This window comes from Poecilia formosa, unplaced genomic scaffold (assembly GCF_000485575.1).
Source record: "Poecilia formosa unplaced genomic scaffold, Poecilia_formosa-5.1.2 Scaffold292, whole genome shotgun sequence".
Lineage (NCBI taxonomy): Eukaryota > Metazoa > Chordata > Actinopteri > Cyprinodontiformes > Poeciliidae > Poecilia > Poecilia formosa.
In genome coordinates this window covers 102,375-116,372 of record NW_006800231.1, presented here as the reverse complement: position 1 = coordinate 116,372, position 13,998 = coordinate 102,375, and the positions used below count along the sequence as shown (strand labels likewise).

General features: G+C 39.3%; 1 protein-coding gene and 1 long non-coding RNA gene across 3 annotated transcripts; one reads left to right on the top strand and one right to left on the bottom strand.

Moving 5' to 3' along the window:
* The first annotated feature begins 902 nt into the window (after nucleotides 1-902).
* On the top strand, nucleotides 903-6,651 carry cbll1 (Cbl proto-oncogene-like 1, E3 ubiquitin protein ligase). 2 transcript variants are annotated; one of them, XM_007572006.2, is made up of 6 exons: nucleotides 903-979; nucleotides 2,764-2,928; nucleotides 4,078-4,184; nucleotides 4,270-4,353; nucleotides 5,232-5,305; nucleotides 5,409-6,651. In XM_007572006.2, the coding sequence occupies exons 1-6, from the start codon at nucleotides 967-969 to the stop codon at nucleotides 6,394-6,396; spliced, it is 1,431 nt and encodes a 476-aa protein (XP_007572068.1). In that variant the 5' UTR covers nucleotides 903-966; the 3' UTR covers nucleotides 6,397-6,651. The 2 variants fall into 2 exon arrangements, with proteins under 2 accessions (XP_007572068.1, XP_007572067.1); XM_007572005.2 differs by having other exon boundaries at nucleotides 2,761-2,928.
* Nucleotides 6,652-11,778: 5,127 nt separating this feature from the next.
* Nucleotides 11,779-12,187, bottom strand: LOC103151806 (uncharacterized). Its single transcript, XR_001664739.1, has 3 exons — nucleotides 12,118-12,187; nucleotides 11,951-12,043; nucleotides 11,779-11,868 (listed from the first exon to the last, which is right to left on the bottom strand). It is a non-coding gene; the product is annotated as an uncharacterized LOC103151806 (long non-coding RNA).
* Between the last annotated feature and the right edge of the window lie 1,811 nt (nucleotides 12,188-13,998).

The following is a 13,998-nucleotide window of genomic DNA, read 5'->3' as shown; positions in this document are numbered from 1 at the left end:
AGATACTCTTTGACAAACATTCCACCTTTTGATCAGATCAGTTAATTGATTTGGTATGCAAATTTCTATTCTGTCTGAATTTTACTCTCATAGCAATTTATTTTCACCACTAAAAACTAGGTAGAAAATATTCTGACCCAAAAAGACTCAGCCTGCTTCCTCAGCTGAGGTCTCCCCTTCTTTGAAATCCAGATTGTTTGTTTCATGCCAGGAAAAAGACTCCGGAAAATGTTGACTGCATTCATCCCTTGAACCAATAAATGTTACACAACCAAAAGTTCCTAAAAACGCTGGTTCACAACTCAAGCAGCTCTGTGTGGGGACACAACTCCTAGTTTAACAAGCAAGACAAGACAGATCATTTCCTTTCTCTTCTTGCTTTCTGTTCTTCAATAAAAGTTCAGTTAGTGATTATGAACTGTTTATGGCAGCTTTACAATTATCAGCCAAAAAAGAGATGATGCTGTACTATTAATTTTCAATATGCTGAAGAGGTTAAAAAGCCACCCAGGTCATTGTTTGGTTTTCCAAAATGACCTCGTTTTACGTCAAACCTGCGGAACTGCGGGTGGTTTTCTATGTATGACTGCCATCTTGTGGCAGCATATGGTATTCCCATTAATTCGTCAAAATATGTAGGTGTGGATATCCCTAATATGGTTCTGTTTGGTGAAGTGCAGCTTCATCGTTGATGTCTTTATATATTGTTTTTTTCCCCGTACTATTATTTGTTTTGAATATTTTTTTTATTTATTGTTTTATTTATGTCTTAGTTTGTATGTTTTATTGACCGTACTACATTTCTTTAAAAAGCATTTCCGTAAACCTGCAGTGTTATTTATCGAATAATGTTACATATTTTGCATCTGAATAAAAATAAAAAAAAATTTTCGTCCTTCCTTTCATTCCATTTCCTTTCGGTGTGTCGTCCATATCCCGTAATGCATTGCGTTCTCTCGTTGGATCATGGACCAAGGCGGTAAGCAAACTGCTAGCCCGAGCCGCTGTTAACAAAGTTTCATTTTTGTCTTTATTTTAACCGTTTCATTTCTCTGTAGTGCATTTTTGGGCTAAAACAAACCACCATTTAAGAAATGACTCTCCTGAGACGTATCGTTGCCTCTTAGTGCTCTGTTGCATAGTTACAGGAAGCTAAAAATGCTTAGAGACAGTCATGCAAAGTGCATCATTATACTGACGCACAGTTAGCGTTCAGACTGACAGCCTATATAGTTTTCTGTTATAATAGACAGCACTTTGTTTAATTACCACTCCTCACATTGGTGAGTTATGTTCACACGATAGTTGGAGTTAAATTGGTTCCTACAGCGTTAGGCCGCTAATGCTACCTGACCAATGTTAGCAGATGCGGCTAATCTTCTACGTTAAGTTAACTTGTCCCCTGCTCTATTGAGTCGTGTTATTTGTATTACACAGTAAAATCATTTCGATTTGTCTGTTTTCTGTGGTTATTTTCCAACACTATGTGAACCTGTCGGTGTTAGAAATCAATTGGTAATCTACGCGGTAGTTGTTCCAAGCGGCTGGAGAAGTTACATTGATGCCCGATTAAAAACAAGGAGAAAGTGCTTTTAAAATTAATTTTGACATAAATAAGACAGACCTAACACAGCTATCAAGCGTATTAAGCCACTGTACAATTATTGTACTGTAGTGGTCTTGCATGTTTGTTCTAATTTTAACCATTATTATTATTATTGTCTCAATTAAAATTGGTAATATATTGGTAACATTTTACTTATAGAGTGTTACTATTCGGATACAGTTGTATAATAATAATTCTAATATTTTTACACTACCGTTGTAATTGTCCACTTTTATTACAGTGGTAATATATAAACAAACTACCTTTAATAATTTTATACGGTCACATAAATCATAAAGTTCACACTAATTTGAGATTAGAACAAACACAAAGTAGCACATAATTGCAAAGAGGTATGAAAAAAATAATTAAAAATAAACCCCTGTGTTTTATTTTTTACTAAAATGTACTGTTATGTTAGATAACAAAAGCATTTGATTTTAATTCAAAAATACTTCAAGGATTCCAATATTCCAATATTTCTTTGCAACTACAAAGAATCCCTTTTTATATGAATTCTTATTGGGACCAGAGTTTATTTGACATAATGTGTGGGAGCGCTGTTAAATCACTGTAGGTACCAAACATTTCTCTCTCTCTTTCTTTAAACAAAGATAATGTGATTACACGACGTTTTAACTGTGGATTTAAAAAACTTGAACATCTAACAATTTCTTTTCTAGAAGCTTCTTAGACATTCAGCACTAATTCATTTTAGTGCTCAAGACACTAAAATGAATTAAAATCATTATTAAACATCACTTAAGCTGAAAAAAAGCTGACTCATCTTCACTCAGGAACATCTTCCACACCAAAGAGTGTTGTCATTGGCGTGAGCTGCAGTGTTAGCTCTGAGTGTTTACTGAAAAAGATAGCAGGTGTCAGGAATGCCTGTCTGCTGTCCTTCAGAAAGCCTGTTGCATTTTGAATGAAGATGGTTTTTCTAGGACTGCATGACATGAGTAATAATATATAAAAACATATTTCCTTGACAATCAATTGTGATATTTGCTTATTTTCTTCTTTTTCTCCTCATCTTGTATAACCAAAACCTTTTTTTTTTTTAATCTTATAGTTTGACAGTCATATACCCAGAATCTTGTTTGTACAATTTTCTGTTTCTTTCTGTTCATCTTCCTTTCCTTCATCATCAGCAGAAAATGACCTCCCAGGCGGCGACGGCTCGGGGAGTCTGAGTGACCTGGACGTTCGCAGACGGATTCCCATTAAGCTGCTGTCCAAGCCGCCACTCAGGAGCAAACCTCCGCCCCGCATCCAGAGACCCGGCATCCGGCCCTGTAAACCCGAACCTGGAGAGGACGGTAAGCAGAGCCGGCCCAAGGCAATAAGCCAACTCTGCAGCCGCTCAGGGCGCCCTGTAAACCGTTGAGTTTTAACACAAACCACAGGTCGAGAATTGTAACTTTTTCTTATTGAGAATACTATTAGTTCTGGTTTAATAGGTTCAGTAGTGATGAATGAAAAGATTTCAAATTGTTGTGCCTTTAAGTTCAAGATTTGAATGAATTGGGAAGTTTACTTTGTAAAAGTGCAAAAAATAATCTGCACAGTTTGATTGTTGTCACCATAGATGAATGCAGCTGTAGTTTTTATTGAATTGTTTCTTAAACCAGTCGTCTTTTGGTGAGCCACATGCCATTAGTGACCTGAGGTTATGATTGTGAATGGAAAAGGTTTTATTTGTGATAAAGGTTTCTGCACATTCTGGTGAAGTCTGAAAAAATACAACATTTTAATTCTGTATTTGCAATGCCAAGATAAATATGAATGATTGAGGGATATCTGATTTTAGAGACTTTATAATCTATTTCAGTGTCTTATGTTGTCTTCCTACATTCCTTTCTTCGTTCCATCCTTTGGAAATTTCAGTCTGGAAAAGGATGGAAGTTTTGCTTGCAAACCTGAGTAGAAACCCTTCCTGGATAATATTTTGAAACTTATCCTAATATCACAATATCTGATTATTAAAGCTGTGAGATTGACTTTAACTGGACAGAGTTTGGAGATTGGTTTGTTGGCACCATCTGTTGGCTGACATGCAAGTTAAATTTGCTCACTTCTTCTCTGTTTAGATATGACTTTTTGAAAATTGGCTCATGAAATCTTTCTTGCCATTCCGATTTACATTATGTGGACCAAAATTACAACATTTTATTGTGTGGAGACCTTTATAGTTGCTGGCCATCTGATTGGATGGCTTGTTGGAGAGTCATGAACAACCTGGTACCTCTTTGAAATACAGAATGTAGCTGAAACTTCAATGATTGTAATGTCAAGACAAATTTACTTCTCAGGAATCATTAACTTTTTCTGTCATTGTTTTTTAATGTTGTTCAACTCCATGTGAATATTTGTACGTCTGCCATGGAGGAGTTTTGCTCCTGGTCTGCAACTCTAAAGCTCTCCAGTCTGTTATCTCTGCTTCATTCTGTCTCTCTAAAATCTGCCAGATAAATTCAACTTCAAGCAAGAGGAGCGCTTTGACTGTTGCACTAAAGCTGGCGATGTGTTCGGGAGTCAGAGGAGATTTCCACAGCCACTTTTTTGGGACTATAAGGTGCGTTGCCTGTAGACCAGTTATTGCATTGATCTTGTTGTTTGATACTAAAGCTCATTTGAACATATTTTTACTTTGCCAACAGTTGAACTTGATCGGTGAAAGAGATGGAGTTCCGATTCACTTCTGTGACAAATGTGGTCTCCCCATTCAGCTGTACGGACGGATGGTATGCAATATAAAGATGAGAATGGGATCAGAAAGTCATTTTGGTTCAGTCGTTTTATTGAAAAGTCAGATTCATATGTTTATTTACACAAAGTGATACAGTTCCCACATTTCTGCCTGGGTAAATGGCCTGGGCTCCTTTTCCCTAATTTACTGCAACATTTCGGAGTCGCATGGAGGCAATAAGCCAGCTCCGGTTGCCTCGACAACAGCCCCTAGCTCAGTTGCATTGATAAGGTATTCCCGATCCAGAACTGCGGGGGGGGTGTAGGTAGAGAAAAGGTTTTAGTTGCTCAACAACTCACAATGAGCTTAGCAAGGTGAGCGGCATCAGTTGATTAAGGTTTCACCACTGTACCTCAAAGCTGCTTGAAAATAAAAAACAGAACTGAGTAAAAACTGGATACTCAAGTCATATGAGGGCATCCATGAGAGATCATTCAAATTTGATAAGACTTTATTGATCCCAAAGGGAAATTAAATGTGATCGAATTCAAAATTCTTCAGTCATTGTACATAGTAACAGCTGTGGGCAGGTAACGTCTCCTGCAGCAGTCTGTACTACAGTGCAGTTGAAGAAGCCTCTGATTGAAGATAGTCTCATGAAGAGGATGGTCAGGGTTGTCAGTATTTCAAATATATAAAACCAAAAAAAAACATTTAATTATTATTAACATCGACTGATGTGGAACGCTGGAGTAAGTTTTCAGCCGTATTGTCCAGTCAACTTTTTTATTGTTAGACTTGGTATAAGGAGTTTGACTATTAAAAACCATTTAAAATCAACCACTCTGGGGTTAATAATAATAGTTATACTTTTTGAATAGATTGAAATGAATGAGTTGTTGTCAGTTGTGACTCTCCTCTCTAACTTCTCAGATTCCCTGTAAACATGTCTTCTGCTACGACTGTGCTCTGCTGCACGAGAAGAAAGGAGAGAAGATGTGTCCAGGGTGAGGCGCTGTTTCCTGACAGATGAGTCGAGTCCCTGGCCTGATTGCTGTTGCTCATGTCTGCTGTGTGTGTGTGTGTGTGTGTGTGTGTGTGTGTTCCCAGGCTTAACATGTACAACTGTACAGAGCAGGTGCAGCGCATCGAGCAGTGCCAGCGCGGCTCCCTCTTTATGTGCAGCATCGTGTCGGGATGTAAACGCACCTACCTGTCCCAGCGCGACCTGCAGGCGCACGTCAACCACCGTCACATGAGGGCGTCCAAGTCGTCTCGCCAGGAGCCCGTCCATCTGCCGCCGCCCGACGTGCCGGAGCGTTTCCGCGTGCCGCCGCCCCACATCCCCAAGAGCCACGTCCACCTACCAGCGCCGCTGCCACCCTACAGCCAGCCACCGCCGCCCAGCCCCCACGACGGCCCTCCGCCGCCGTCCCCGCTGGGGCCCGAGACCTTCCGCATCTCCACGGTAACCACCCGCAAACACAGCAACCTCATCACGGTGCCCATCCACGATGACTCGTCATCCCGGGATCCCCACCCCGCAGGGCCCGGCCCCGGCCAGCCCCCCCACCACCACCCCGGGGACTACCCCGGTCAGCCGCCCGTGGTGTCGCACTCCCACCACATGATGGCGCCACCGCAGCATAACTTTGGCCCTCCTCCTCCTCCTCCTCCGCCCATCAGCCACCCCATGCAGCATCCCGCCCAGGCTTCTGGGACCCCACACATGGTGTACAACCAGGCCCCCCCACCGCCCATGTCAGCAGCTCCCCCACCCATCACCCCCCCACCTGGGCACATTATGGGCCAGATCCCCCCCTATATCAACCACCCTCCTCCAGGACCTCCACCACAGCACAGCGGCCCTCCTGTTAACGCCCCCCCACCACATCACTATAACCCCTCCTCCATGCAGCAGTTCTCTGAGGACCAGGGCACCCTGAGCCCCCCCTTCAGCCAGCCGGGGGGTCTGAGCCCCGGCATGTGGCCCGCCCCAAGAGGGCCGCCACCCCGTATGCAGGGGCCCCCGCCCCAGGGTCAGATGCCAGGGCCGCACCACCCAGACCAGAGCCGCTACAGGCCGTACTACCAGTAAGCTGCCAGCTGGTTGCCAGGGTAACAGTCAGTGTCATTTCATTTTCATAGTTAGTGTGAGTGATGTTAGTGAGGCTCCGGGTGACGGGAGGAATCTGTTCCACACGCTGAGCTCAGCTCCACACTGAACAGATTATAGACCCTGAGAAAAGATGGATTTCAGTTTTTTAATGACGTGTTAAAAATCTGTATATATGTTGACTGATGTCACCTGCATTAACGGATGTTAAAACGATTCAATAAATTTTCAACAGCGGATGTTTTCTCCCGTTTGTTTGATGGTAATTTAATGAAATCGTCTCCTGTATTAGGTTAATTAGTTTAATATTTAAACATAGTGCTGGGTGATAAATACATTTTATTGATAACTTTTTTTGAATATTTGATTTTAAGAAAATCTGGATTTTGTTTTTCATAATTCAATCATTCAGTTTTCATAGTTGGATGATGTCACCACACCCAGGGCAGCCATGTTGTTTTATAAGCGTGTTTTACAGCTCAACTCATAGAAGGGATGATTGAAATAACAGAAAGTTTTAGAAAATATTTTCATTTGTAATTTCTTTTTAAGAAAAAGTGAAATAAAAAAATGAAACTGGAGATTTTATTTTTAATCTAGCCCTATTTTAACACAATTACTCCATGACTAATATGTGATATTTGTGAACTTGTAGCAGTCACTCCATGCAGATTAATAAACTGATAGAAATTCATAAAAATATATACACAAACCCCGTCCTACCTTGGCTCACTCTATTTCCAGCAACACTCACATTTTACACTTAATAAATTAGGTTTCATTTTGCTGGAACAAATTCCAAAAACCAAAACTCAATACATTCAATATCAACTTTTACTGAGTCAGTAAGATCCATATTATGTGAAAAGTGCACCTGCTTTTAAAAACAGTTAACTTGTGTGTATTCAGCATATTTAGTCTATGAATATGATTGTATTTTTTTGTTTCATTCTTCTTGAACAGGTTCTTGTTGAAAATGAAAAATTTTACCTGGGATAGTAAAGGTTAAATAACACAAAATAATTCAAATTTTTCCAGGTATCATCCGACACCTAAAATTCAAACTTTATTGCAGTGAATTATAAATAAAAATATACAAATAATTTATAATAACCAGTGAAATACCAAATGTACAGCAGTAACAGTCGTTGACTGGACTGAAATATTAATATGTTGCTTGAACTATTCCTGGGTAGTTTTTCCATGAGTTGATTTTCCAGGTTGTTCCTCTACAGTTTGGTGCCTTTCAACTGCAAAGACAACAGGAAATGAAACGTTTACAGTTCAATACAGGTTCAACCACAAACTCACATATCAGGTTGGGATTTTATGTGGCAAAACAAAGCTGTGAATTATTGTGAGGTGTGAGTTTTATCTTGTTTGGGTTTTTTAAAGAATTGTATGTTCTCTTTTTTTTTATTTTTTTTTTTTTACAATTTCTGCAAATATAAACAAACAATAGGAAATGTTTAAGTTTCTCTTAATTTTAAAAGAAAAATAGGGATTGAATGGTACTTCTTTAAAACGACACATTTCCTATGAGAGAAAATGTCAAGTTGCCAACATCATAACATGATGGGGCTGCTTCTCTTCATCAGTTCATCTGATCCAGAATAGATCCACCATGGTTCTATTTGGACATATGCTGGTACCAGACGCAGCATCCATGTCCCTGTTGACTGTTGGATGATTTGGAAACTTCCTCTAACACATTGCTTTGACCCCATGTGGACCAAATACTTTCACCAGTAACAAAACTAGGCATGATGGCAGTTATCACTCATTTTCATTTTTAAGCAAATTGCATTTCTTTCTTTCTCACCACACTGCCAGTGCTGCAGTCTTTATGTTTTTCTAGCACATCCAGCATGGCATCGTGTAGAGTTGGGAAGAACATGGACGTCCGAATCTCATCATCGAAGAACATGCAGCTGTGCAGTTTCTCCATGATGAGGGCTGTTGATACAAGTAAACAATAAATACATGGATATGTTTGAAGTTTTCAGACAATTTCACGAAACCCTCTGCAGCTTTTCTTTTTTTTTTCAAACTATATATGTAACGTTAAGGGCACTTTATGGCAACAAATAAAGTATTAGGGCCAGTAAATGCTATAGAAGGATAATACGTCATCAGGACTCGCTGTGATTAAGGAGTGTTTACAGATTTCACTTTAAGATTTTTAGGTCAAACAAGATGCTAGAAACTAACCACAGACTGTTCTGAGAATATTTAACCAGCTACATTAACTTATTTAAACACTCGAGGCTAAAAGTGAGACTCGCTTTACATGGCAGGTTAATGTAGAGTATGCTGGTAATTCAGTTAGCAGAGAAACATTCTGACGCCTGCCTGTAAACATCAGATTAACAATGCTGGTCAGAACTGGAGCAGAACTTCTGTCTGTCTGTAACCTTGTTGTGTTATAAACTACAGTTCTTGTTGTAATTCACCACTGTGGTAAAGTGCTTGTAAGTTCCTCCATAGGGTTCTGGTTTGTTGGATCTCTAAGCTGTGGCTCTCTGCCTCCAAACTGCATAACTCACCACTTAAATCGTCACTTGAAGAACTCCAACTTGAGACGCAGGCATTACTATCCTTACTTTTGTTTCGAGTGGCCATTGTGTTATCCATCACTTTCAGGTTTGGAGTATAACTTCAGCAACTTTCAACTGTCTTCACATCTGCCTGATCATCATTTTTTGCACAATGAGAAAAATCCTCAAAGAGACTGAATTAAACTCACCGTCACATGACACTATGTAAACGTCCACGTCAACTCGGGTAAACTCCTTAAGCGCCTGAAGAGAGAATAACATACAGCTTTAACATGTGAAGCTTCAAAATATAACAGCTATAAAACAACAGATGTGTTTAATATTATTGTTGTCTTGTGTTAGTTGTGGTTACATCCAAATAAAAGCATGAAGTCATCATCATTTCTCATCAAACCGGTCATTCAGGAGAGAAATGGCTGAATAGATTGCAGATATAAAAGGACGATTTTCTGCATCATCGAGAACTTCTATGTGAGCCCAAAAAGCATCAGGACAGCCTCTGGTTTGGTAGGTTACCACAGTATCAGGTTACCACCAGAGCAGAGCATGCTCAGCATTCACCACCATGAAGAAAACATCAAACCAGTCCCTCAATGCAACTTCTTCCAAAAATTCAGCAACAATTTAGGATGATCTGAGTATTTTCTGGCATGATGGAGGCTGGTAACAACTGGCTCAAAATCAGAAAAAATTACATATGCAAAACTCCCCAGACCTCTTTTAGTTCCCTGCAGTCAGTTCTCAAAAAGCAGGTGGAGAAACAAGCTAAAGAGCTGTGATCAGAGGAAAAATATGAGTCACAATCACAGAAGATCATTCTGTGTTTGAAGGACCTCATGTAGATTTATGTGACTGCAGGTGGATTTGCTGTTTTACCATTTTGAGTCCTTTCATCGCAGAAATGTCCAAGAAGGAAACAGCAGAGAAGTCCAGGATCAGACTGTGGAGGTTCACTGTAGGAACGCTGAACTCCGACGGAAGCTCGGCGCTCCAGTTCATCTGAAATGGAAGCTCCTTCAGATCCACCGGCAGCTCCAGATCCTCCGTGTTCACTTCAGGGTCATCGTTTGCGGTCCAGAACAAATACTCTAAGCCTTTCTGTTGCACAATGTAGAAAGTAACATTAACGTTCACACCACCACATTTTGGCATGTTAGAGCAAAAATCAATGCATTTTATTGGGATTTTATGTAACTGATCAGAGCAAATTATCACGTTTTTTTCCTCTTTTTTTTTATTGTTCTCTCCCAGCTTCTCTACCATGTCTGCAAGTCCATTGGAAATATTTGCTCATTCTTCCTTATTAAGCAGCTCAAGCTCAGATTGGATAGAATGCAACTGTGGGAATCAGTTTGCCACAGATTCTCAATCAGGTTTATGTCTGGACTTTGACTGGACCATTCTAACATATTAATATACTTTGATCCAATTATTCCATTGAAGCTCTGGCTGTGTGTTCAGAGCCAGTAGCAGTGTTTTTATTGACCACATAGTTGTGCAATTTGACATTTTAAAAATAAATTTGCTTAATGGAATTGTGCCAATTTTGAAAAAAAAAACCCCCCAAAATTAACCTCGTTTTTTGATACAAAGTTTTACCAATAGGTTGAGGTGTTTTTTGGTTTATTTTGCAAGATTGCAGTGGAAACATTTTTTCCACATCACACGAGTCACATGGTCAACAGCCAGATGATGCCACTGGTGCAAACCATGAAGAAAAAGGCAACAGGAAGTGGTTAGAGGATGATGGCTCAGTGTGTTTTTTATGACTTATCAGGTGAACAAGCTTTTTCATGTGTGATTTTAATTGCGTTTCTTAGTTAATGGAAACACCACAATAGTGAAATTGTGTTTTTTTGACATTAGAGGAATATTGACAATGTTTTGTGTGCATTCGTAGCGGAAACACCTCTGGATGCAGAACCTCTGTAAAAAGACTCAAGTCTTTGTTGCTTCTAAGAAGTTGTCTCTCAGGATCATCCTGTATTTAGCAACATCCATCTTTTTTTGACTTCTGAGAAACTTCCCTGTTCACAGCAGGTAGCAGTCAGAGGACAAATGTTTTGTACATCACCTAAAATGTGGTGCTTTCTGCAAACGCAGTGACTTTATTCCCTTTATATCTGAATACACAGTCATGTGTCAACCGAGTAAATGAGAGAGGACTGAGGACACAAGCTTGAGGAGCTCCACTGGTGGACATGTGTTTTCCAACATGAACATGCTGAAGTATCTTTGTCAGAAAGTCCAGGCTTCAGAGACATAAAGTGGTGTTCAAGTCTCTGCAGGATGATGGTATTAAACACTGAACTAAAGTAAAAGTAAGGAAGTCAGGGAAATGTGTCTAGTGATCGCCAGTGGATATTCCGTCCTTAGTGGAGAGTCTGCCACCTGAGCTGTGACTCTCTTCAGCTCCTCCATTGTTACCATGGTCCTCTTGATTAATGGCCTCCTTCCCTGATCTGTCTGGTTAGGTTAGTAGGTTTGCAAATGTGCCAACTTCTGAAGAGAGTTGGTTACTCTGAATTTTATTCAGAAGTGTGAGAGTAAAGTGGCCTCAATCAATGTCCCACTTTTCAGATATAAATAAAAAATTCAAATTCATGTATGATTACACTTCTACTTCAGATTTAAGCACCACTTTGTGTTGGTCTGCCTCATAAAATCCTAATAAAATACATTGAACTTTGTGGTCCAAACCAAGGAAGGACCACCAACAACAAAACACCAGGAGGGTTATTATTTAGTTGTTGTTTTGTTTTTTTTACATACTCTCTAACTACATAGAATAAGTTCCCACCTCTGCGATGCCATGATCCCGTTTCTGTAACAGCTTCTTGATTTTTCGGAGCGCTTTGTTCCTCTTCCGTAAAACTCTGAGAGGGTTGAACCCAACCTGGAAAACGGTGTGATCATTATGCGCTTCCTTATTTAAGCCAAGACAAAAACAGATGAAAGCAGCATCATTTCATACGTACAGCTTCTATAAGTTTGTTCCTGAAGAACTCGATGTTGGCAAAGAAGATGGGCGAAGATATCCGAAAGATTTTTACTCCCTTTGGTTCACATACCTGATGAAGGACGGATGATGGATGTGAAGTGATTGTATGGACATAGTGTGTTTTACTGTATTTCACCGACTCACCTGAGGGTAATCCTTCTGATCTCTGTACAGGTCGGTACCTGGGAGATTGGCCAAAATGGAACAGCGGGGGCTAAAGAGAAATAGCAGTTGTTCAAAAGACAGACCTAAGAAGACATACTTATAAATAATAAATTGGCTCCACTACCACTATTCAAATCTGCTGATGATCTTTAATTTTTCATCAGATCTTGATCTAATGAAAGCAGTTTATGTCAGTTTTTTTGCTCCACATCCATCAAGTGAATGTGTCACCTCTAGACTACCAACAAGAGTTAGCTAACAGCTTTTCCATCTTTCAGACCTTGACTGTGGTAAATTTGAGAAGTACATGATTGAAAGTTCAAAATTTGAGATCCACATAAAAATAATGAATTTCAATCCTATGTTGTTGAGTTTTTATCCATTACAATTTTAGATCTGTTCTCCACTTTTGACTCAACAGAAACTTTGTTTTTTGTTTTTAGCCAAACATTATAACCTGATTCTATAGTCACTAATGAGAGGAGGCACTTTTTTGAAAGAGGAGAAGGAACCAAAACCTTTCCTAAAGTTGGGGCATTGTTCTACAGGACAGAAATTAAAAAAAATCTCCACTTCCATTCTTAGAAATTTCTTCTTTAGATACAGCATAGTTATCCGGTTAAAATTAGAATTAACTTTTTGTCTAGTGCACTCAGTTGCAACCGATGTTAGGTTCAGTTATATGAAGTGTACAGCAGGGGTTCCACAAGGATCAGTATTAGACCATCTAACGTTTAATTCTTACAGTAATGATCTTCTGGAACACTCTTGATTTAGAAATGTATGTTGTTATGTGTACATGTAGTATATTGAGAGCTAGCTAGATTACTTAGACTGACAGCCAAGATTCAAAACTTACATTTTAGGAAGTATTACAAAATTGACAAAAACGTTAAAACATAATTTGAATTGACATATTTTGAGTTGCGTATCTCTTGATTCTGTTGAAATATTAATGCATATCTCACTGTGTAGCCAGCAGGGGGCAGGCTACTATCGCAGCAGTAAGACCTGCTGAGGCTTTGCATTGGATTGGTTTAAATACTTCCTATTAGTAGGAATTATATTGAACACTGTTGCAACAATGAGTAATATTCTGCTGATAAAGCTGTGGTAAACTTAAGCAACATGTCAATGCTATAAAATGGAATTACACAAGAAATAACAATGGAGCCCTGCCAATTTATTACAGTACTCATATTAGCTTTGAAGTCTCAAGGTTTCATGATCTCATTTATGCCTTTCTATCTGATTCAGTACAACTGAAATTTCCTTTTTCCTTTATGTCAGATGCAATAAATTTTATTATTACAACTGAGTCCTGAAGACGACGGTCAGAAGCTCTATGCCCAAACCCACAGCCAGACCGAGATCCAGTCCAAGCAGGATGGCCCCCAGGCACGTTCCGACCCACACCACCTGCACACACACCAAAAAAGTCAGTACCAGAAGAAAAGCATGAACAAATCAAATACAATGCTATGAGAAAGTATATGCCCCAGTCGCAGATGATATTCTGATTTTGTTTTCTGTCACAATTTAATGAATCAGATCATTTAGATATATTTTTTAATATGAAACACAGATAACAAAAAGTTGTTTACAAAATCAGTTTTAGGGGAAAAGCAATCTAATACAATTCAACCAGACTTGATGTAAAAAAGTAAATGCCCAATTGTTAAATCTTAAATTAATTGTGATTAGCATTTTTTTTTTCTTTTGGAAAGTTGAGCTCAGTTTTACTAGTCATTCCAGGCTTTACTACGTTCAGGCCTGTACAAAAAAAAAAAAATACGAGTAGAACGGCTCTGATTAGGCCATGCACCTTATACTACAAGTAGCTTTGAAGCTTTGAAAGAG